We start from the raw sequence: 25,017 nt of genomic DNA on the forward strand, positions 1-25,017 counted from the left end.
GTCGCAACAGTTCACTGTATAATGATAGTAGCAACGAGTACAGACATTTTTCTTCCGGTTTCCTGGCGCCACATATTCACAATGAACTGCAATTTTCATAATCTTCCGATCGCGCAATAGTTTTTACATTTATTCGCGTTGAATAAGCACTTATGGTTGACTGTGGCTTTATAATACTTTAATATATTTATTTATATACAACAATATGGGCAATTTTCCTATTTACATACCAATATACAATAATATATAATATTCATTAGAATGCGTGAAAAACCTTTTCAGTATCGACAAATAAACTATCTATTTCCGTTATAAATAAATGTCTAATTTATATTGTATGCTCTATAAGAAAAGTTTTCTATCAACAGAAACATTTTTTCCAAGGCGTTTCCTTTATCTGTTCCTATCGGAACATGTGATACGAATACGTGTGCGAAAAACGTTCCGCAGTCCATGTGTTAAACGGAATTTTAAGAAGATATGTACATAGTTTACTCACTCCTTGCCTGCGAGGTAAATAATATTTTGAATTCTACCGCTTTCCCGTACCACGTGGTCGGATGAACAGGACAAGACGAGAGCATGGGAATCAGGTCGACGCACGCGCAGTCTCGTACACCAGTGGATAATTGTGGAAACGTCGATATGTCGTGTGTGCCTGTTTTGACGATATTTGGTGCCACGGGTACTGGAAAATCTCGTCTAGCCATCGAATTGGCGAGGAAATTTTCCGGGGAAATTATTTCAGCAGACAGTATGCAGGTAAGTCGACAGATATTTCTTCTTCCTCTATCGTAAGCCTGCTCCGACTCTTGTAGGTTAGGTTTTTCTGTTTAGAAGGTGTTCGTTACCGGCGATTATATTCGAAACTATCGACATTATTTCAATTCGGTACGGAAACTTTTTCATTTTAATTCCAAGTATTCATTTGTCTGTGTCTCTTGGAGGCAGATGATATTTCATTCGATGAGAATGCTGTTCCGAAACAGCGTGATCCAATAGGTTAAAGGCTTTCTGGTATCGTAGATTTCTTTACGATTTGTTTACGGTTTTTCTTTTGAGAGTCGAAAGTTCCTATTTGCATAGTTTACGTGGCATGTTATTAAAGCATAATGTTGCTCGTTGAATCTTAATATGCATCTGCGTTTTTTCGGAGTGTTTTATCGGCGCCTCGTGTTATCGCAGTGCTGTTACTGCAACTGCATTGTGAACACGAGTTGCATTTCCTGTTTATTCGAATGCGGTTCACATGCTGGCAATTAAATCCATCATGATTTTATTTTATAAGCAGTTTTTATGAAATTTAATATTACCATGCCAATATCGATTACCATTTTATTAATTTTCATAACGTATACTTCCAATATAGTATTAATCGCAACTAATCAGCAATTATGGTTTACGCATCAATTCACCAATATATAACATTTCTTCAGCTTCAAGAGTTTTTGAGTTTATTATTAATTCAGTATGCTCAACGCAATATTTTTTAATGTTATATCTTTTGCGACAGGTATTTAATATTTACCTGGCACGTTGCATTTCAAGTTTATTTTACAGAGAAATGTTTAACTTTCTAACATTCATCTAGAGTTTATCTAGAATTAAATCCATATATCCTTTTGCATAATGACTCTAATGTATCAATCACTCTTGTGATTATTATTTTATTGATTTTGAATGGAATAACAATTTAGTAAATTCGTGACGATTTTGTATGAAACAAATTTCATGAACCACATATTATTTTTTATGAAACAGACGAATTATAGATTTTTTTTGTGCCGAATATTTTTCGTCGAGATTCACGTTCACCATAATCTTCATCGAAATCGTACTAATTAGAGTTGTCTATCCGATATTGGACGAGCGAAGACAGCGTCGGAAAGAAAGTTTTAATTGTTCCGAAAAGTTAGCGAGAGCTTGAATATCGACTCGACAGACCCCGTCGAGAATTTTTCGAGTTTTCTCGAGCTGGCGCTGCAACGTTGCCTATACATACATATACATATATCATATATGTGTATATATATATATATAAACCAACCAGAAACTTGGTTGTAGTAAAATACAGAACGTTTACAGACAGTACATTGCCCAACTAACTTTGCGTAGCGTGCTATCTTCAGAATTATGACTGTTTCCGGACAGAAATACCCGACACTGCTTGATCTAAACTTCTAAACTTTTCGGGCAATCCCGCCGTCCTGTTACTTTCCTCGTAGCCATAATTTCGAGTGTGGCTGTATTTAGACTGCTACGAGTTAATCGCTTTAATTGTTCTGCTCCTCCACATATCTAAAGTAACGATGGGGGACGTTTAATTACATGTCTGTGACATAAAGGCGGTCGAAATTCGTCGGAAATGACGTGTCCGTAATTATCTTTCCGCCGCTTTGTCACTCATCTTGAGCCGTGTCATCTTCGTGTCACGCAATTCGCTAATCAAAATTTCTATTTCCCTAGAAAAGCTCCAAGATATTTTATTTCCAAGTTATATTTATTGAAGTAGAAATTACTTTGGAACGCGATGTGTTAATTTCAAAGTGGTGAGAAATATCTATGAACTAGGCTACGGCTTGAACTTCCCAAGTAATTTGCCAAAGTAGATTAATTCCAGAGAATTCTCTAAACAGTTCCCGAGAACCCCCATTGTAAGAGTCTATCTGGCTGATAAATTCAGTTACGTAAAGCGTTTCGTCAATTGATGCGTTACTTTACATACATCTTCCGCATTAATTGAACGGCTTGGCCCAGCTTATCTTCAGCGTTATGAATATGTTCGGGTAATATTTATTATGTTGCCTGTGCTGTCACGGACTATGTAAATGTTACATAGCAACGCTCGGTATAATAATCGTAATAAAGTAAGTGGATCGTGTATTAAATACCGTCTGTTAGGAGTGTACGATGAATAAGAGAGGGTCGTGGGATTTCCGGTTACTCTGAAACCTTCGAATTAATAATAACTCGATTGTTTCCTCTCTTTCACCGAAGATAGCGAAACTCGGTCGAATGTTTCGATAACTCAGCATTTTTCTGAATTTCCTTTCATATTTTTAATTGTCTCCATGTTATTATTTCTACACTCACTGACGAAACTTGAGAAATTTTAAATGTTGTTAGTTAACGTTTCAATATAATTTCATATTGTATAAATATACGCCGTAGCAAATTAAAAGTACATATTGCAGTGAAACATATTGAAAATTCTTCATATTGCGTCATGTTTTTATAGAGCACAGGTCAAGTGAAAAAGATAAAAAATAACTAGAAAGCATTAATATAAAAAAATTGATAAACTATAAAAAAATCGAATAAATACTTTTGTTAACGCAACACAGATTTTCATGCAATTTTAAGAATCGTCGTATGTTTACCACGCCCAACAATATTCATCGGTGTAATGTTTCTTTATTTAATTATAATGTATAATGTTTTTTTTTTCTATTTACTTTTATTCACTTTTCACCTTCACGAGAATATTAACATAGAAGAAAATCATTTGAATTTGATTAGCGTAATTAAGTGAACGAGACCTTCTTCTAAATATTTCTTCTTCTAAATATTATAATTATAATAATATGAATTCCCATCGGCGTATGCATCAGATGGATATTAGTCGATCAAGTAACATTTTCATTCACAGAATGTACAAGCATCGTTTGAATTTCAAACGAGCATGATGAAACTACTATATTAACATTATGCTGTTACCGTCAAATAATTTTAGCAACAGCTGCTCGTAAATCGGCTTAAATTCGCTCGCAGCGCAAGTGGTTTATTATGTTTCTTTGAGACCCGTGTTAAATATTTTTTGAAAATGGGAAATCTATCATACCCGTTTCGTACGTGTTCTATGTGTTCCTCGGGCCACGGCGGTTTGTTATCGTACGAGCACTCGTATTTTTGCATTCGCTCTGTTTTTAACTCGTTGAACGTTGCTTCTGTTTTTAAACGGCCGCTCACACGTGACTCCGCCACCGACTACATACATACATATATGTATATCACGTGTTTCCGCGTTGGTCACAACGAGATCTGCTCTTTCAGATATTTTACGAAACGTGTCCGTGGACGGTCCCCCCAATATCTTCATTCATTATATTATATATAACGACGATTAATTATTTCTACATTAACGGCGATCTCTTTTCTCGCTGTCTACCCACGCGGGGGTCTACACAGGCGCCTATAAATCACGCGTCCGCCGCTCGTCTTCTGTCATCGTTACGCTACGATACCTTGTAACTCTTCAAATATTTTATTTTTACTTATCTCTCCGCTCCTCGAGCGTCATTTATAACCGATGGAAATACTCGCGCGAACTAATGAAAGTTATTCCAACCAGCTTGTACAATGAAAAGTAACTTTTATTTTTACCTTTCAGTTGTCGTCCACATAATTCCTTCCTACCCTTCTGCTTGTTCTCACGATGCGATCCGCATTGATCGCTATCGACGAATTATGTAGCTGTTGATTTTTTAAAACGCAGTTGCCTCAAAAAACAGCTAAATAAAATTAGCCGTTCACTGTGTCATAAAAATGTTTGTCGCGTTTGAAAACGATGTAATCAGTAGAATCTTTTAGACATTTTAACTAGGAAAAGCCTTTAAATATGAACCATTTTTGTAAGTACCATTTTTTTTAGCGTGAAAATGATTCATGTATTTCATGGATATCCCCGAGAACCCAATTAATAATATTTGTCAATAGTAAATTCTTTTTACTTAAGAATGCCACCAGGTTCACAGTTGATAGGAGAAGAAGTTTTGTTGAAATATGGAAATTTAAACAACTGAATTCTGGCCATAGTTTATTATTTGCTAGCCACTGTACGCCGTAGATAACTATGTAATTCGTGATTTTGAAATACGTCGAAGGTTATTCGCCTATTCTCCGTTTCGTCTTGGGCTCGGCTGACTCATCGGTTCTGGGCGAATAGCTGTCTGATTTCGGCGCGGGAGGCTGCCGCGGTGTTAATAATAACAAGATTTTTCAGTCTGGTTGGGCAACCCCGCGGCACCTCCAGTGTCCGAGTCCACGCGCGTTTTCGTTTTCGGTTGCGTGCATAAACTACACGCCTTCCGCTGGCTGCTGTGGTGTCGGCGGGCCACGGTGGCAAAGTCGTACACGTGTCTGCCCACACACGCTTGAAAAAGAAAAAGATAAAGGAAAGAAGAGAAATATCTGCGAATTTCCTGGTGCTCGCGGCACCGCCCCCGAGACGAGACTCTTCCCACACTTTCGAGATCGAATGGTCGAGAAGAAGGGATCTTTCATCGACAGATTACGGAGGAGCTGCTCCTCTTTGCGCTGATAAAATCCTCCCGGGAGACATAATACGCTGTCAGTCACTGTTAACCGAGCAATTCTCGGCCTATCGAATCGGTAAACAGAGAGACCTTCTGGTTCGACGTTTCCAGGGACGAAATCGATGGTACGTCGCTGGACAGGGTCGAGCAGAAGTCGATGAACTGGATATACGGGTTACAGAGAGTGTAGTCCCTCGTGGTGTAGCGTGTCCCAAACACTTGGCCCATCTTGAATCTTGACGCTTTATACATTACCGGCAGTTGCCTAATCGTCCTTTTAAAAACACTTTATCTACCGCAGAGTTGGACGACCCTGTTTGAATACTATTTTATTCAAACAACATTTCGAATGGACTCTTTCAATCAAATTTTGCTCGAGACATACATTTGGAATAAATTTTACGAATAAAATTTGCTGCGTATGATATTTCAAATAAGTTCTTCGAATAACATTTCATTCGAGAAATATTCGAAATTACTCGAATCTAGTTTCATTTGAGGAATTTTTGTCACACACTCCTTGGATCAAAGTTTATTCGAATCAATTCTTCGTATTAACGTGCGGCATTACGTTTGAATTACACAAGAGAAATTATAATCACAAAGTAATTCAATTACATTACAATTTAACCACATCGTAATTCGTAACTGAAATCTTTGGCAAATTGAAATGTAATTTAGAATTGCGATAAATATACGAAACAAACACATAAAAATATATCTCAATAGTTCAAAGTTCGGAATGCAATTGTATTGCATTCGTGATTAAAATAATTAGCAGTTGAATCAACCGAAAGGTTCGAATTATGTAGTTGAATCGCAACGCGATCGAATTCCTGTGCTAGTAAATTGCGAAATTGAATTACAATGTAATCGAATTAGCACAACTCTGCCTACGTCCAAGTATCGATTCTCGTATAAATATTGCATTGATTTTCGACTGCCGACGACTATGATACCGACGTTTTCATTTCCCACACACAGTACACCCTCGTTTCTAGTAATAGCATGTGTCGATTGATTGGCAACTATAGCCGTCGGACGATGAAGCACAGAGGGGAATACGGTGGATGAGGAGAGGAGGAGGTGGACGTCGTCGGCTCGAGCTCGTGTATTCAGCTCGTGGAGAGGGCAAATCCATGCCACCAACTCTCTGAATGGCCGGCCTTAGTAACAACAGATGCCTTCTCTTGTTGCAAATATGTGCTGTTTACACGCGGTGTTTACTTTCCTCTGGTCGGCCAAACGGAGTCTGATCATAACAATTTAGTGCGAAACTCTGCTTAGTTGGTCGGGATGCAAAACTGATGTAACCGAGCAACCGTGAAGACATCGGATCCCCATAATTATTTAAACAAGCAGTCAGATTTTCTCGACCTCTGTGTTTCAATAAATTAATGATGCTTGCTGCGAGAAAGATGGCCTTACCGTTTCGCTAATTGCTGACAGTCCTTCCTTCGTTTTCTATCGATATTTGGCACATATAAAACATTTTTTATAAGATGGAATTAATATATTAAATATTTTCATCTCTTTAAATCTATTCACTGTTTTCTAATTCTATTTATTTGTTCCATAATTGTATCAAATGTTCAGTCTACTTATGAATCGGTATTTTATGTCGAATCGTGGACGACTTTATAAAATTATGAAGTATTGTATTAGCTCGTGTTGCTCGGCGAACGTTCAATTCGCTATAGAACAGAAGGCATGGTGTAATCCATGATTCTACAGACCCGTGGGATAAACTCATCCATCTTGCTGTGGGTCACCAGCAATGCGGGTCAAAATCAATCTAATTCCCTATACAATTTGTACAATTTTCTTCTTGATCGAACAGATAACCATGTAGTGCGCGCGCACGCCCTACTAAAAACTAAATTGGAACAATGCAAAATGATATAAAATTAATATTTTCGTTGGCACGATTCTCTGCCAAGGAGATTTACTATACTCGTGAGTACACAAGTTTACATTTTATGGAGAAGCAAGATGCTTGCGTTAAATTTTCAAACTTGATTCAGTCGTTTGTAATAGCTCAAATAATTTCTTGCGACACATATAACACAATAAATCGACAGATATAAATACAATAAATCGAATCACCAAAGTATCTTCAAAGAAAAAATCGTGTACCGATAAAGTGTGAAACATCGTTTACTTATTCATACACGCGGAATCACCTGTTATCCTGTAATCCACTTTTCACCAGAAAAGTCCCGTAAAATGTGATCATGAAACCAAGGTAGAAACTTGTTTTCTGCGTAAACCAGAACGTTACAACCTGACTGACTGTCTCAACGTAACTCAGAATCTGAATAATTCAATTATTTTACCGTTTTTTCAACACTAGAAACTCTATCGCTACGTTCGTTTTAATTATACAACAGATTTTTCAGCCTTTCGTAACACTTTATACAAAATAAAAATAAAACTGTTCTAAAGCCATTGTAAAAGACCGGAGTTAAACAACAGCTTCTTTCTATTCTTAACGATAGGTGGAAAATAATAAAACTGTGATCTTTGATTCCTCGGATTTAATTTGTTCGCATTTCACTCATTTTCGTTGTTACTCGTTACTATTTTATCGCTTTTTATCGCAGTTCTTCCGATTGTACATGAGACGGTATACGATGTACATATAGAGAAAAATAAGTACGTAGTCTGCTGTCTGTCAGTCGACGGATTACGATCTTTGCTCCAAAACTGTCAACCAACAAAGTCGGAAAGCATCTTCGGACAGGTTTACAGGTTTCTCTGGCACTGGCGATGATACATTGTTTGTTGATAATTTATCATGACGGTAACCCGCGGACGGCAACGCACCGTGGTCCTTGAATTCAAAATAGTTTTGGTTGTTTCGAGCAAGAGAAACGATTGCGTGCCGCGCATGAAAAACTTCCGCTGTGTTGCCCGTGAGAATGGCGCCTCGTGTTACGGGAACCGGAATTCCTCGTATATCGTAAAGCCGCGAATCAAATTTTCTAACTTTAGACGCCAAGGACTTGAGGCATTTCTCTTAAATCGATATCGGAAGCTACGATGCCTCCAATCGATCCGTTTGTTTAATCATCGCGAGCTCGGGCGTGACTGCTAATTAAAACACACGCTGCTTCGTCTACCTGCACGGAAACATTGTCGATATTTGCGTTGATGTTCTATGCAACAATCTGTAGTGGCATAGGAACCATTTTAAACTGTCCATGAAACACCGCCTCAATTTTTTACCCCTTCTTGAATCTTTTAAAAATGTGAAAATATATTACGTATCACAATTCTAAATTTGGTTCACTGTTAACAATGTTGTCGGCGCACGTGGAAGAAAACTGTTTCGAGAAACGCGTGTTAAAGATTCAGGAACAGATTTCGACGACTTCAAACTGGACACAAGTTCGGACAAAAATCAAATAAATAATGTAAAATGTAAAAGGATCCTCGTTCTCTCTTCACGGTGTTTGCAACTTATTAGAGCTAACGACGCGATAATTAAAATTCGGTTTTTCTTCGTCGCCATCGAAAAACTGCAAGTTTCGATGAATAGCAGGAATCCAGTTACAAGGTACCGTTTTACGGTATCGTTAATTGTGGAATCGCTTCTTGTAGCCGCGAGTACAGCATTGTCGATGTTGTTTCCAAACAAATCGATTCATTAAAATCGCCTCGGAAATTGATCGATCAATTCGATTCACGCGTAATTGGGGATTCGTGCAGAAGATGCAACATAGAAATATCGTGGCCGATATGAAAATTGCGGTAAAAATCGTGAATTACAGTTGGTCACGTCCGCGCCAAGCCACTTGACCAACCGGTTTTAAATCCACGAGGCGATGACGCGAAATTTACGAGGCTTCTTTGTCAACGTGGCCCCTTTTGGGAAACTCGCGGCCGACGTTTTACTAGATTGTTATGGTGCACTCGCTGATATTCCGAAGAAAATTACGTTTCTTCGTTGACGTTCCGCGCCCCGCCGTTATGCAAACACGCTAAAGTATATTTGTATGTACTTTTTACTGACAATGTTCCGTAATACATACCGCGAGAGATAAAAAAAAAAACAAATAAGAGAGAAATATATTTTTTCGCGCCGTGTCCACGGATCCGATGCAGAATCGCACTAAAAGTCCACCACCGCGAAGATTTCTTTTTATCTTCTCGCCCGGTTTGCGTTATCGAAATCGTAATGATGTTTCCTTGAAAAGTAGTCCGCCTACTTTGCACAGGTTGCTTTCCATCTACAGTTTTGTCGAATGATTCAAACGTCGCTATGGAAATAATAAAAAAGAATCGTGCAAATATTGGTAAAATATGAATGATGTTCTTTTATTAAGACTGCATTTTATCGTCAAGTTAGAAGTCTAATTAACAGAATGGGCAAATACTTTTATCAAATATTAGACCATCTGTACTTTTTACATTAATTAAGTAACGATCCGATAAACAATGTCAGACGAATACTAAAACGACGAATATTAAAAGGTATGATTAAAATAAAATAAGAAAAGTTAATAAACGCTCTTCCTTCTTTACCCGTTTGAAAAAAAAAAAAAAAACAAAGAAAACGTTTGATTTTTCTCCGAACGAATTGCAGTTTTATATATTAATTTACATTATGATATATATATTGCATTATGAATGAGACACAATTGTTGAAGGAAAGTACAAGTGAAAGCTAGTTAAATGAAGAATAGGAGGATCTGTTATATAAATATTTCTGAGTAACTTATCATTTTTCTGTAACGTATTTATTAATTAATACGCACGTACGGAAATATTCATCGTACGTTTTCCATTTTTTCCGCATCGGAACGTATTTGGTGAAGGTAGTAAATAAAATAAAAGTACAATTGACCCGCAATCGATCGAACCAATGCATCGGTTTACACGGTTGACGTATCGATGATTTTATAGGAACATGCGAAGCCATTTTCTAACGTTACGTTAAATTTAATCCCGTATCAGTTCATCTGGCTTGAAACGATCCACAGTTTTTCGATTGAACATCGTCTGGTTTTGTGGTTGTGGTTGTGGTTACATAACTTCTCTGAATTTTCCTGGGAAAACCGTGTGCCACATCATCATCATTTAGTATGCGGATATGCAAAGTGTCCATCGTTCAAATGCTATTCGTTACTTATTCAGATATTCCAACATATTAACACATATGAGCTATATACTTTTGAAATTACTTTATGATCTTTAACACCTTTATACAAATTTCGCGGTCGCTAATAATTTTTTTACTGGGCAAAAAACGTATAAATTAGTAGATATCACTTTTATAGTTGCTTTTAACAACAACTGTAGAGACGCATTGTCTGTCAATTAGATGAATTGAATTTCATACCAGCACAGATAGTTGTATAGTATTGCTACTATTTATTATAGTTTATAAAAAAAAGGCACATACCAATTTTTATAGAAAGCGTTTAAAAAGATGGTATACGTATTTAAATGTGTAAAGTAGTTGGAATGTTTATGGAGTACATGGAAACATTTTCTCATGTCAATGGAACTACAGCACACGTGTTTCATTAAAATTGCATAATTTAACTTGAGGGAGCACACTGCTGTTGGTTTTTGGCGTAAGCTGATCCAATACGTACTTTCTGATGTATTAATACGCCACAATTCTAATATACACCTGCTGTTACACTTGCATATCTGAAGATCAGTCATTATACCCTGTAATTCTCTCTTAACAACGTAATTAACTTTACATTTTCAAGGCCCCTTAAACACACCGGATCTCAAAGCGATGATCCTATCCCGAAATATTCGGTCGACTAAATATTTATATACTTGGTCACATTTGATTACGACTATACTACGAGTTTTATTCATTTTTGGCAAAATTGGATAATTACGATTTAAGACAGTATAATAGGACTAAAGGAAAAATTAATTTGCTACTTGATTTTGATTTCTTGAAAATTTCATTGCATGACTGAGATACAAATACGAGAGATGAATTGGCTATAGCAGTTACTGTGCATTTATCGATGTAGAAGTTAAATTAGGTACTCTGCCGTTCTATAACAAAAGGTTCCAAAGGTTCTACAAAATTTGATCATTTATCTTTTTGGTCCTACAATGATATTAGAAATTCGATCGGAAGATAATCGTGGCTAGAACTTCTTACTTACACAAATCGAATAACTTGTTAACAAGTTTTTCCCCGTATTCATATTTTACACGAACGGCAGACGGTGCGTCACACGTTTTCCTACTATGTAGATGTTTCTCCAGAACAGTTTATTATACCTTTACCATATGATTAATGCACTTGCCCGTTCGCCGTAGGAATTGTGTAATTCACGATTCATCCGGCTCAACGAAGGATAGTGCATGTATAATATGTATAGAGAACGTTACGTTCTTACATAATTTTACCGAAGCGAGCACACGAAAAAGAGAACAGGCGTATCGATAAAGAGTATCGATTGCAGGATCTGCGCAAAACAAAAGGTCACGTTCTGCGGTTGCATTCACGTGTAACGCATCGATATTGTTGCAACAAAGTGTGTGTGTGTGTGTGTGTGTGTACCCGCCTTATCTGTAATTGCCATTCGCGCTTCATCATTGCCAAGAACTTCCGCGATCAGATTAGAGTTTTAATTGGATCGATTGCGGACGATCTGAAAACTCCGTACACGGCGCTATTAGCTTTTCTTTTTAAAACGAAACGATCCAGCGCAACTGTCCGTATCATCCGCCGCAACGCATCGATCATTCTCGAAAGATGGCAACCGTTCGTACGTTCGACGAACAGCGAACGCGCCACGTTCGTTCGGTCAATCAATTTTTCTATGGCAAATTGCAAGATTTAATGGGTTAAACGCGACGAGTAGTGCGGCAGATTGTGTTATCGGGCCGTATCTCGGTGTACTTGCACGCATGTCCTTAAAGAGGCACCGAGATAGAGCAGCAGTGCTCATAATCCCTGTATTTAGAGGACGCGTTATCGTTAACTGGACTTTTCTTGATTCGACCAAAAATAGTTTCGTTCGCTGCCTGCCGAACAGATAAACGAGAAATAACAGGCGGCATTGCTGCGCACGACCGGGTATATCGTCTCACGCACGATAATGTCCCGGTTAATTGAATACGCTAACCAGGTGTTAAACCAGAAGTCAGATCCTTGCTCAGCATTATCGTAGACCGAAACATCGATTCGTAGACCCCTCGCGTTTGTCGATTTAATCCGACGAAGCACATTGTGCGAAAATTGGTAATATAAATATAAATGATATATTGGTATTTGGTAATATAATAATCAAATTGGTACTATATCCTGATTGATAGACCTACGAGACAATGACAAAGGACATTACCGACTTAAAATTGTATAAATTCGCGGAACAGCTAGCAAATAGTGTATAATGTGAACGATAAGATCTGTGGATTCTTATAAAATGTAATCTCGCATTGATTAGCGGAAAATCGAGGGAATAATTGCTGCTTCTCACATTTCCCATAATTCAGCAATATTATTCACTTGTGTGATCGCTATATGAATATTCGTTTTAACGTTATCTACACAACACTTTGTTTCTTTCGTTTTTCCTTGCGAGTCACTTCTTCTTAAGCGTTCAATAAATAATAGAGCTATCGTGCAAGTTAGAAGCTGGGTGACACCTACACAGAAAATAATTTTAAATACTTGAATAATAATTTTAAATAATAGATTAGAAAATATAAAAATATTTTCACATCAACAGTTTTAACGACTAGAGAAGTCGACAAGTTTCTTTTAAACATTACGCGAGAATAGTTGTAATCCTGTTGATACTCAAACTGACGTGGCCGTAAAAGTATTTTGCATTGTAAAGACTAACACACCTCGATTCTAAGTAAGTTGTGCAACCAATTGCAACGATTTTCCCGTATTACGTCAAGCTTGCTGCTCGGGTGTAATGCCGGGAACTGTATCACAAGATTGTAAGAAATGTTTATTGATTATAAACTGCTTAAACGTTACTAAGACTGTGGAACTTTAATCGAAACATGTGGTCGTGTTTAAGATAGCTTTATTTTAGAGAGCAGCAGGAACTATAGTCGTTCATTTACATTTTCTTGAAAACGTTACCTCACTTTTACTTAATCGACTAACACGACTATGCTTATTTGAAATCAGCCGGTATCCTAATACCTTCGGAAGGGGGTGTATGTCTCGATGAATCTTTCCTTCCAGTTAAGAAAGAATCTTAAATCATGTATCGACTAAATACAAATATTTTCGTTTACGAAGTTTCACTTTCCAACTGAGATACTATTTCAATTGCGATTATTCGAATTATGTTTTCAAAATGTTTTACAATGTTTCTTAACAAGTGATGAGATGTCACTTAAAAAGTGATCATAGGCATGGAGATAATTACGAAATCAAATGATATGTTAGTTGAAATGATATTTCACGTAATGTCATTTGAACACTGATGAAAAGACTGTGCACGATGAAGATTTCAACGTAAGGATGCATAAAATATAAAAATAACAGTGGCTCGAGAAACGTCTTTCCTTAAGGGCCTCGGGTGAGGCCTTAATGTGTTTAAAAGCATAAGGGGTCTTTCTGTTGTCGCAAAATTTCACAGATAGAGTGTTAATTCGAGTAGAATTATGAGACGAGCACGAGTTGTCGCGAGACCGACGTATCGCAAAAGAAATCGCGAAACTGGTCCCATTAAGGTCTTCGGTGTGCATCGTAGATTCTAAGATCCACTTAACGTTTACGATAATTAGAAGGAATTCACGATGCTAATGGTCGGTCGTTCCAATCGTGGCAACGGCAACGGCAACGGCAACGAGAAGACGTGCACGTTGAACTTGACGTGCAATTTTGCGTTCACACTGTTCTGCATGGAACGGCCTGCTCGCTAATAGCGCTTTGTTCGCAACGTTCATCTCCTCAAATACCGAGCACGATACTGTAGTTTTAATTATTATTACGTTTGAAAATGCTTCAATAGATTTTCAATAGAAATTCAAATTTTAGCGAATGTTAAGACAAGTTTAAATTTTTCTGGATTTTTAATAAAAATTTAAATAGAACATTTAAATTGCAATAGATCTTTAACGGAAACCTAGGTTATAATACATTTTCGATAAGGATAAAATTTAATAAAAATTAATTAAGATTAAAAGAAAGCGAGGTAGTAGTCTGAAAGGTAGAAGGATGCATATAATATGTTGCATGAAAGGGTCCTTAGCAGCTAACCTGTGTCTAATACCTCGTCAAACATTTACGATGATTAGCAGGAATTTGCGATGGCAACGGCCGTCTGGCTTGTACCTGTTTCCTGCAAGTACGTGAAATTAAGTATGGGACTTGCACACGTTCTCTTGTTACTCTCACATGTTAAGTGAATATTAGCAGTGACACACGATTTCCTCCTTTAAGCTTAGAAGTTGTGCTACCCATTGTAAGGACACATTTTCGTAAATTTATTCCATGTTCTACCATCTTATACATGTTAGACGTTTACTTCCTTGTTTCTGCATCACGCGATGCTTAGAAACGATGGCTTCCTAGTTTTTCAATGTTGAAGATTTTGTTGATTCAGTTTTCGATGAACGCAGCAATCACAACCGTGAATTAATAATTCGCCGTCGGTAATGGAAATGAAAATTTTCTTTTGGAATTATTGCACTTCTAATGGGGAGAATTTTTAGTAAGGTTCTTAATAGGTATCCATGTATCCAGGTTTGTAATAGGTATCAATTGTATCCATGTTAGTAGTGCTCTTGATTGTGTATACCGTTTTAAAAAAGAAGTTCACATCGTACAATTTATAAAATATTTTTTCCAATAGTACAAAAATATCATTTGATACGCTTGAACAGAAAAGTCTAAATTTCTCGGGGCAGAACGTAGTAACGTATTAGTAAGACTACTTTCAAAGTCACCGACACATTTAGAGTACGAAGCAGCCTAATGGTTATAAGAACAGGTCGCGAATCTAGTCCAAGGATTAGCGCGTGCCCGATGTCGTGGAAGATCCACAAGACGCGAGTTACTTAGCTTTAGGTTCGTCTGGCTTGACCTACGCGTCCGAGTGTAGATAATCCACAAGCTGGACGCGCGGCGCGGATAGGGAGGACCGGTTTTTTCAAACTTGATAAGAGGATGACGTGAGAAACTCTAATGCCCGATACGTGGGGGTATGATTCCGTTCGAGTGGGTAAAGGGGAGACAGGTGATCGGTGAAAGGAGGAGGACGAATAACGCCAAGCCATGAAACGGAATGAGAGAGGAAAGGCGACCGTGCGTGCGCGCGCGCGTGCGCGGACCGCCTCGAGGAGAGAGAGCGGAGAGACGAGATCGTTTGTATGCGCCGTTCTTCCTCCCTGGACCAGTTTTCGTGCAGGTACCTCAAACTTATACGACCCTGGCGGAATACTTCAAGGGTCCCGATCTGCTTCCTACAAGATCGAGCTTGTTCTTCGTTGTCATACCGCAGATTAATCTGCCCCGGTGTTCTTACCTTTCGCTGTAGCTATTTCATCGGTGGACCTGACTGGACCCCTCTAACCCCCGTCCTCGTTACAACCTTGTACAGTGATCGGAATGCTCGATCTAGCTTGGCTAAAACGAAAAGGTTCGATTGGAAAAAGTTGACGCCCCGTTCCACGGATTCCGTATTATTCGCGATCCACTGATATGTTCACGACAGCAATTCTCTGGGTTGTTCGAGAAGTAATTTCGTCTCTTTTCTCCAACAAACGACTTAATTCAATTTCTTCGTATTTTTATTGTAATAGCTCATTTGAAGGAAAAAATAATTCTTTTTTTTACAGAACTAACAGCTGTTTAAGCTAATGAATTTCTTTTTGAACGCGCAGTTAAAACTTGATAATTTATGGGTCCAATACTTTCTTTGAGCTCTTATACACATTTGTTGATAGTATCGGAGTTTTACGTGTCTAAAATCGGTCTACGACTATGCGTAGGTATTTGCGAGACCGGGACGACGACAGCATTTGGAAGTTGTTCGATTGAACATCTAATTAATTCGCGGAGGATGTTGGGAAAGTCGAGGTGGGCGAAGGAACCTACCATTAGAGATTTCGCAGCTAGAGTGGCGGCAGCCAGCTAGCCCATACTTTGGTCACAGATTAACGCTGGATATCGATCCTGTATAATTAATTTTGTACCTCGCTTGGTCGTTTGAAGTTGAGTAATACGATTGGCGGCAGATTTCCTTTGTGGAGCATGCTCACGGGTGACAATAATGAAACACAGCAAAGACCCTAATGCGATGATTCGTTATATTCAAAGTGTTATCCTGTAACAGAGTTGACGATATATCGAATAAATTTTTCCAATAAAACTGTATTCGAGTAATATTGTGAGTTAATTATTCGTGTAATTAACTCTCTCTCTCTCTCTCTCTCTCTCTCTCTCTCTCTCTCTCTCTCTCTCTCTCTCTCTCTCTGTGTGTGTGTGTGTGTGTGTGTGTGTGTGTGTGTGTGTGTGTGTGTGTTTCATTTATATATTTTTGTCGGATATACCTAAAATCCGTAATCAACGTTGACGGAGAACAACGGTTTAAGCAATATTTATAGCAATATTTATTTAATTTAAATATTACTCGCATAAATCAATTTTTCTTGTGTTCATTCACTTTTGGGTAGAGGTCGAAATCAGTCTGTCTGCTGGGCATACCTGCTCTAAAAAACGTGCCGACAAAGAGATACCGCATCTTCGAAAGTGTTTACGGTACTTTGGATGGACTTTGTGGTCCCTTGAGTACCTCGGTTTGTTTGACTGTTCTGAACGTCGCTTAAAATTTTCTCTGTATGTACATCGCGATACATAAGATCGGACTTTCACCATTGGTTCCATAAGACTTGATATTGGAAGTTGCGTTGCTTTTTTAAATCATTTCCAACTAATTAGAGCAAGTTGTTTCACTAAAGGTAATGTGATTCGACTCTGGATTTCGATGAGAAATAAAAATTGCCTACATTAGTTGGCAGAAACAGAAGTTAAATAATAATGTATAACTTTTAACAGCTCTAAAAAGTTAGAAATATGAAGAAACTAATTCTTCTGCTGTCTTCGTTTCTCCTCATTTCACTGATCAATTTTTGCAATAACAAAACCTTTATTTTCCATTGAAAATGAATATCGATTGTCGCTATATCAGTTAATATTTTATCCTTGGCAATTGGACAAGGAAGTATAACGCTGTCTTATTTAGTTCATATACTATAGATGCATAGACATGCTGTTCTTGTAAATCAACGTATCTTTTCTTGAAAAACGACGTGTACGACACGTGTTTGTATCTTGACGTTCCTTTGGAAGATAAATACTTCAAAACTATGTTAATGACAAACTTCCAGTTTCCTATTGTCGACCGATGCCGTCACACTGAAACGAATAACATGTATTTAGGAAAAATTATTACATTTATACAGCGGAAAAGAAAACGTGTTTGCTCTTATACTTGCTATGTTTTTCCGGGTAACGTTGTTCGTTCAATCTTTTATTCGATTTCTTCGAAAGTATTTGTCTATCTAAATATAAATATTATTATGGAGATTGTCTGTGATATTTTGACTTACTAAAATTGCTGAGATGGAAGGTAGACTTTTAATTTCTCTGCCTGACAATGCGAACTTGGCACATTTTCAGCTTGCACGAAGACTCATCGTCTAATTTGTAATTATTGACAAGATCATCGCACTGTTTCTGTTTCCGCAGCATTATACCAGCATACATTTAACCGTAAAAAGTATCTTCCAGGAGAAACCGAATTGATCCGCCGTTTTCAGGCATTTTCTGTTTTCATTAAAAGTGTGGTTTCTCGGTATTCAGCATAATGGTCGACCCTCTAATTAGGTAATCTGTGACAAGCAGCACGGCAAGAAGATCTCCCATAAAAATTCCTTCGAATTGGAAACGAACTTTCGGAATCCGTTGCTACCTAGAGAGGATCGGACCCGAGCCTATCGGTAAGGTTCTTTGATGTCTAGCTGGTCGTGTTTGATGAATATTAAAAGACCGAGGATAACGGCGCGTCCAACCCAGTTCTCCTAGGAAGCCGCGAATGATATCGTAACATCCTACGAACGGGCACATCCTTCGGATGTCCTGAATAATTCGTAAGTCACAATCAAGCGATTTTGGTCCCCGGTTGCGCGCCTAAATAATTCTAATGCCATGGCTGCTGAAGTCTGTGCACGTGCCATTATATGTTCCGTGTTTTCTACTGATTAAGTATTCTATGTAGACCCTTCTTTCCTTTGCTGATTTATTGACCCTTCTCGACCGAACCAAGTAGCACGACGAGGCCCTTATAAAGAATGCTTCTTTCTTCCGTAAGAATTCAATGCATACGTATTCGTATCCGCTGGCACTTGCGAAAATCCACCGTTTCGGATATTTCGTTTAAACGGATGGTTCCTTCGTAGGACGAATTTCACTTGAAATAAAAAATGAATTTCGTGAGACCAATTATCGCGAGTATTAGGTACAGTTATAACTTGGAAATAGAAACGAATAAACCACGTATACTTAATTCTGGCAGGTTAGCAGAGCTTTTACGTTGAAATTGTCTATTTAAATTAAGCGGCTTCATTGACGCTTGTCTTACGAAGATAATGCAAATTAGTGAATATAATGTGCGCGATCCGGATGTAGTGCTCATGAATAATAATCCACGCTATTTCACAGACAGTCGGAACATATATTTCGCTTCTTTTCATGAATTTGCTGTAGCCGCGCCGGTATAGGCTGTTCAACTCACGATTGGTTGCATCGCGTTCTTCCCTCGTTTCTATTTTTAGGTCATTGAAATTTCGCGAGTTTAATTATCGATTATATTGAGCAATTCAATGGCTCTTTAAAAGATATTCAATAGTTATTGTATGTTTTCGATCGTTAACCTTCAATCGGTACCATGGGGATTTCGGAATACTTTAGCAGCAAATTTACGATTCAAAGTACTTTTGTTAAGTGCGATTTTACTTTTAAATCTTCCCTTCGACGTTCAATTCGCTTTTATACGAGCAACTAGATTACGTGACACGACGCGAACGCGAAACAGTTGACACCATTTTCTAGCCTGTCTCGAAAATGTCATAGTTACCATATAATATAGAGAGTCACAAAATCGCAATTGTGAAACGAGGAGTTCCTTCGAGTTCCAAAGGCCATGCACGGGCAGCTTTTAATTACATAAACGCGTCTTAATTATTTCCTTCGAATAAATTCGATCGAGCGAGCGAGCGAGCGAGCGCGAGGCGTTACGGCGTCTGCCATCGCTTATGCGAATTCCCAATCAATTTCAGGCGTGACTGCATACCGGCTAGGTGATTGTAGATTTTGCCGGGGGTCGGTTAGCTGTGCGCACGCGATAAAATTTCAATCGACGCATCTACCGTAATTGCTTCACGATTTGCCGTATGGTAACTCCGATAATTACGTCTATATCGGTGGGAGGTCTCGGCTCGCGATACCTCTTGAGCGATATCAATAAATCGTGACGCAGGATCATTGCGAACGCATCAACTTCCTTCTACTATTATAGTACGGGGCACACGGGGAGCACTGTTACTGTTACAGCATAGCAGATTTCTCGGTTTCTCCACGCGATTGGCCCGACCATTTCCCATCGGTGCCTGCCTGCCCCCCTATTCCGCCTCACAGTGGGACAAAATGCCGTTCCAGTTCTCGTAAAATCGATTTTACAACTTTCCATTTTCCTCAGCCGAACATTTCCTCATCGAACTATGTGGTGCACGGTGGACAAGTCTTTCTAAAAATGAGACTGAAATCGAGAAAGGTCCGTGCAGCGATCGATTTTAACACTCGCTTGTACCTTCCGAACAAATTATAATAGAGCAAGTGTGTCGATTACTGTGCTGTCCACTGGTCAATCATTTTAGCTATAATGTCGTAATAATTTTAGACATAATCTGAAGTCGACGTTATTAAATGAAAGATATTGAATTTTTTCAACGAAATATATCATCTCTAATTTTCATAACCGAATCAAAAGTTCAACATCTCAAGACTTATAAAATGCGAAAACTAACCTTTGAAATTTCTGATAATTCCTCATCGGTTCGCACAAATGTAGATATGTATTAAGGAAAAATTTCATTAGTTTCCTTCGCGGAAATGATGCGAGTTTAGATTGCTAAAATGGTATTTCGGCTGGCCATCTTTCCTCGTCTTACCACTAACCCGAGAAGGACCTTGAAACCTAGGAAGCCGGACTACACTTGTGGCTCAGTTAGTCGTTTATTTGTGGTCAGTTGGAGTGGGTCCGTCTGGATTTCTAGAGAACGGATGTTGCGCGCGCGAAATCTACACGATTACATCTCGGTAGAATCGCCTCGTTGACGAATCTCCTGTGGAATGATGAACGAGTGAAAGACGAGGGATGCTTCGGCCGGTATCGTTGAGTGAGACGTAAATTTCAACATCTGGGTCGTTATGCCATTAATTATGTATCTTCGACATTTTTCATTCAAGGATTATATAATATTCGGCGCTCGTAAATGTTGGATGTCTGGCTCGTCGGAACTTTGAATGATACCGCGTCGCTGGAACTATGCGCCATTTTGAATTTTTCCAGGCTTTGGAATACTACAGAGCATTTTTCATTTTCGTCTACGAACAATTTCGTCTATGTATGAACGACGACTAGCTTTAGCTTATGCTCTTTAACATGCCTTTTCCAAGTTTCGAAGTTTTCATTTTTTCTCTTTGATTTCTTTCGAATTTTGATATCTCTGTCTTTTCATCCCGCGTTTAGTTGTTACTTCTTTAAAAAGGTAGACGATTCCAATTCGCTGTTAAATATAAAGTTAACGAGTTTACAAATCGATAAGAACGACTATCGAAGAAATTCGATGCGTGTTTCACGATTAATTAGGCGATTAACAACTGTGTCGATTAGACCGCACGCGAAAAGAAGATTGCACACGATTGGGTTACGACATAGACGTATCGATTCGGAGCCCGAGATAACGCGGCTACTAATTTCGTTATTGAAATGTAACGGCCGCGGTTCGATTTCTCGCCTTGAACTTTGCTGATACTTGCTCCACGTGCTACTTGCCCTCCTTCACTTTCTTTTTTCGTTTGTTTTATCATTACGTTTTCGGCCGAGGCAACATCTAAGTGTAAATAAACCTCTGGTCAGGAAGAGTTGCTTGTGTATCCATCCATCAGCTCTCCTTCTAAATACGAAAATGTTCGCAACGCGTTCGAGGGGGTCCCGGGAACCTACTTTGCTACGTTACAAAATCTCTTAATTTACTCTTCATTTATTTCTCATGACATTTGGTCCTTGTAATCAAATCGTTTTCTCCTCTGATATTTCTACAGAAATAATAAAAACCTTGGCAAAATTTATTTCTCATGATATATCTCTCCCCTGTAATCAAATCGCGTTTCCTTTTCATATTTCTACGAAAATAATAAAAAGAAAAAAAAAATGAGTGTCAATGTTTTTTCTTTACACGGGGAGTGTATCTTTTTATCAGCATCGAGCGATAGTAAATATCAAGACCAGTTCAATAATAGCGTATCGTGACCCTCGTGTGACTTTGAATACGAGAAACCTTACTTCATGTAAACGCATATTTTTCTCAAGTACGAGCACAAAAATTATTTACAGATAACACAATTTGCTATCTAATTAGGAAATTATAACAATCACTTATTCATTTTATATATATATTTTTTTTTTTTTTTTTTTTTTTTTTTTTCTTTACGCTTTACACATGTATTCACACCTACAGATTATACATATACGAAAGTGTATTACACGTGTTCTCTACGTGAGATACACTTCTCTCATTTGAGAGTTGACTTGGTTTATCAATTAGCAAACTCTCGGAATCATAACTTTCGATTAATTAATCAATGTCGAGGGAATTGCTTATTATAGGAGATCTTCTTCACTAATTTATGGGCATATCGCAGCAGTTACTTCATTCCTTACTTGCGAAGTCGCTTAAAGGTCACGATACCATAGGTCGCTAGATTGACCTTGATTTCAACTACCACGCAACGATAATAAATATTTATTTTATTGTCTCATTTGAGGAAACGTCGATAATTTCACGTATTTTCGTAATTTTATAAGCGGAAGGCAGCCGCGACGCCCCTTTCTTTGTTCAGGTTTTTGCAGAAGAATTCATGAAAATGAGGAGAATTTCTGTAAAGATTCCAATTATCGGCAGTCGTAATTAGACCAGCCGAGATATATCAGATACACGATAAGGTTATCAAAACTATGTTCAAATTCTTACGTTTTTATTAAACCGCTTGTTTTTGACGAAGTCGAGAGATTAGATCAGATGGAGCGTAAAAATGAACAAGTAACGATGCGATCGAATAATAATCGGAATTTCTATAACTGTGCGACGCGTATTATCATTTTGCAATTTTGACGTCGGTGGTCTTTGAGTGGAACATTCGTCCGTGTTTCTGTTCGAAGGGGTTCTAAAGCGAATCGTTCAGCGAGACGTTGATAAAAAAGGTTAATTAAGGTTGAAGACGCGGCCATTCAAGTTACCTCAGCGCGAACCGTAACGCTGAAAACCTGTTTGTTCGTTCAGTGATAGAGCGTAACTTAACGGAACATCGGTAATATAAAGTGTAAGATTTTTGCGACTCACGGCCGTTGGAATTGTCCCCAGAATAACTATTTCAATCATTTTGATTATCTTTCCAGAAAATGATAGTTACATAATTAAACGTTACATTGTAAATGCGCAAAACATTTCACTTCGGCATACATTTTTTCGAGCACATGTGTTAGTTTTACAAAAACATATTGTTTACTTTGTATTATCACAATTCGTGCCAATAGAAATTCAATGACCTGTTGTAACACGATCAATCTTCTTTGGAAAAGTGTATTTCTATGCATTCTCTTTAAACAAGGAATATCGCCAATCAATTTATTCTTACTTTCAGATTCCTTTATCGAGAAGCGGCTTGCTTAATTACGTTTCCCGAAAACATTAGAGAATTTTGAACGCGAGAAAATATATGTACGTACATGTATCCACGTATATTTTATTTGCCGGTTATGCCACTTTGTGCGTGTTGCAGCCCATCTTTTCTTCACGAATTAATTATTTCGTTCGCGTCCGGAGATTAATTATTGCGTCTGGTAAACTTCGTTAATTGCGAAAGAGTGATCAATGTGGCTGGAGGAAGTTGGTGAATTCGAGATGCAGGATACTGATATCGTAGATTAACATCTTCGAGGTCCATGTAATTTAAACGTCAAGTTCGTTCTATCGATATAAAAATTAATTTTTAATTTTCCCATTCACATCTTGCGTACACATTCTAAGGTCAAGTAAAATCATGCTAATGATTTCTTGTCGTTCTAACACATCTTAAAATTTCTGCATTATTATAAAATGAATAGTTCCAGCGCAATTAGCTGTTCATTTTTACACATTACAATTTTATTATATGGCGCGTTATATGAACATTCTTGTCATACAGGAATTTACTTATGTAATGTCCAGAAGTATGCGGCCGATAGCAGTCATTGAAATGGAATGAGAATTTCATTGCTCCGATTATATTAATTTACCTGTTTCGCTGATAGTATTCCCTTTTTTGCCATGCTATGCTAGAAGTATTGTATAATAGAAAGCGATCGCTACCGGTCACGAGAATCTCAAAAGTCTCCTCACCGAAAGATAAGAAAAATCATGTTAACCGCTTCCTGCGATTTCCTTTCGTTGACTTCCTCGACTGGCAGTGACACTTATCAAGGGTTCGCATGAAACGGCTTGACAGAATGGGGGCTGGACAACGCTTATAACTAGCACGCTGCGGTGTCTGATACATATTTCCTGATTCAACTTTCTACATCTTCGACTTCTCGTGCCACAATCAGTGGAAACGAACCCTGTTTTCCCACGTCGATTCCAAAATCTGAAGCGCACTGGTCCGGTGTAGTACCACCTTCTACCAAAAGAGCATCTTAGATTTTAATGGAAATCAGCAATTTCTTTTTGGGTTGTTGAACTCTCGTGTACAGTGACACTCCTCGTTAATATTCGGACAACTTTTAAAACGCAATATCTTTTTTTTTTTGATTGACGAGGATTAAACGATTTGAATCTTTTTTTCGATGATGGAGGAATCAGTTTACTAGACCATAAGTACAATACTTGTTAAAACATTTGGTTATTGCTTTCAGTGTCAGGAAAACATTAAAAATTTTTGTTTCTTAACTTCTTTATCCCCGAGCCTGCGACATTTTTGTTCTTCTTTAATATGGTATTTTTCTCTTCGTTTTCTTGCAGTTGTACAAGAGTCTGGACATCATCACCGCCAAAGTAACGGAAGAAGAAAGAGCAATGGCGCCGCATCATATGTTGGACATCATAGATCCTCTAATTCCCGACTTTACTGTGACTCAATTCCGGAATATGAGCTTACCCATTGTAATTTCTCCACTTCTCTCGTATCGCTTGCTATATATCGCTTCAGTTACACATGTCAAACCAGGTGTCTGTGTAACAACCCATCAAAAACCCTTAATTTTTTATGCGAATCAGGTTTGATCGAGTAGCACGATATTATATTAAAACGAAAAGTGAACGCGAGATCGCGTTGTAATTCTGAGCAAACTATTAATATTCAATTACATACTGCCACGATAGGTTTCCTATCGTGTGTAAATAACCTGTTATAAAATCGCTGCTTATG

The 25,017-nt window shown here is 38.0% G+C and overlaps 1 protein-coding gene across 1 annotated transcript in view; it reads left to right on the plus strand.

Moving 5' to 3' along the window:
* Nucleotides 1–582: 582 nt before the first annotated feature.
* Nucleotides 583–25,017, plus strand: part of LOC144475289 (tRNA dimethylallyltransferase) — an 80,671-nt gene continuing 56,236 nt past the window's right edge. Inside the window, exons 1-2 of the mRNA XM_078191037.1 lie at nucleotides 583–762; nucleotides 24,612–24,752. Of these exons, the coding sequence (XP_078047163.1) occupies nucleotides 583–762; nucleotides 24,612–24,752 (321 nt within the window). The remainder of the gene's footprint in view (nucleotides 763–24,611; nucleotides 24,753–25,017) is intronic.

The sequence above is a fragment of the Augochlora pura genome, chromosome 9, assembly GCF_028453695.1.
Source record: "Augochlora pura isolate Apur16 chromosome 9, APUR_v2.2.1, whole genome shotgun sequence".
In the NCBI taxonomy this organism is placed as follows: domain Eukaryota; kingdom Metazoa; phylum Arthropoda; class Insecta; order Hymenoptera; family Halictidae; genus Augochlora; species Augochlora pura.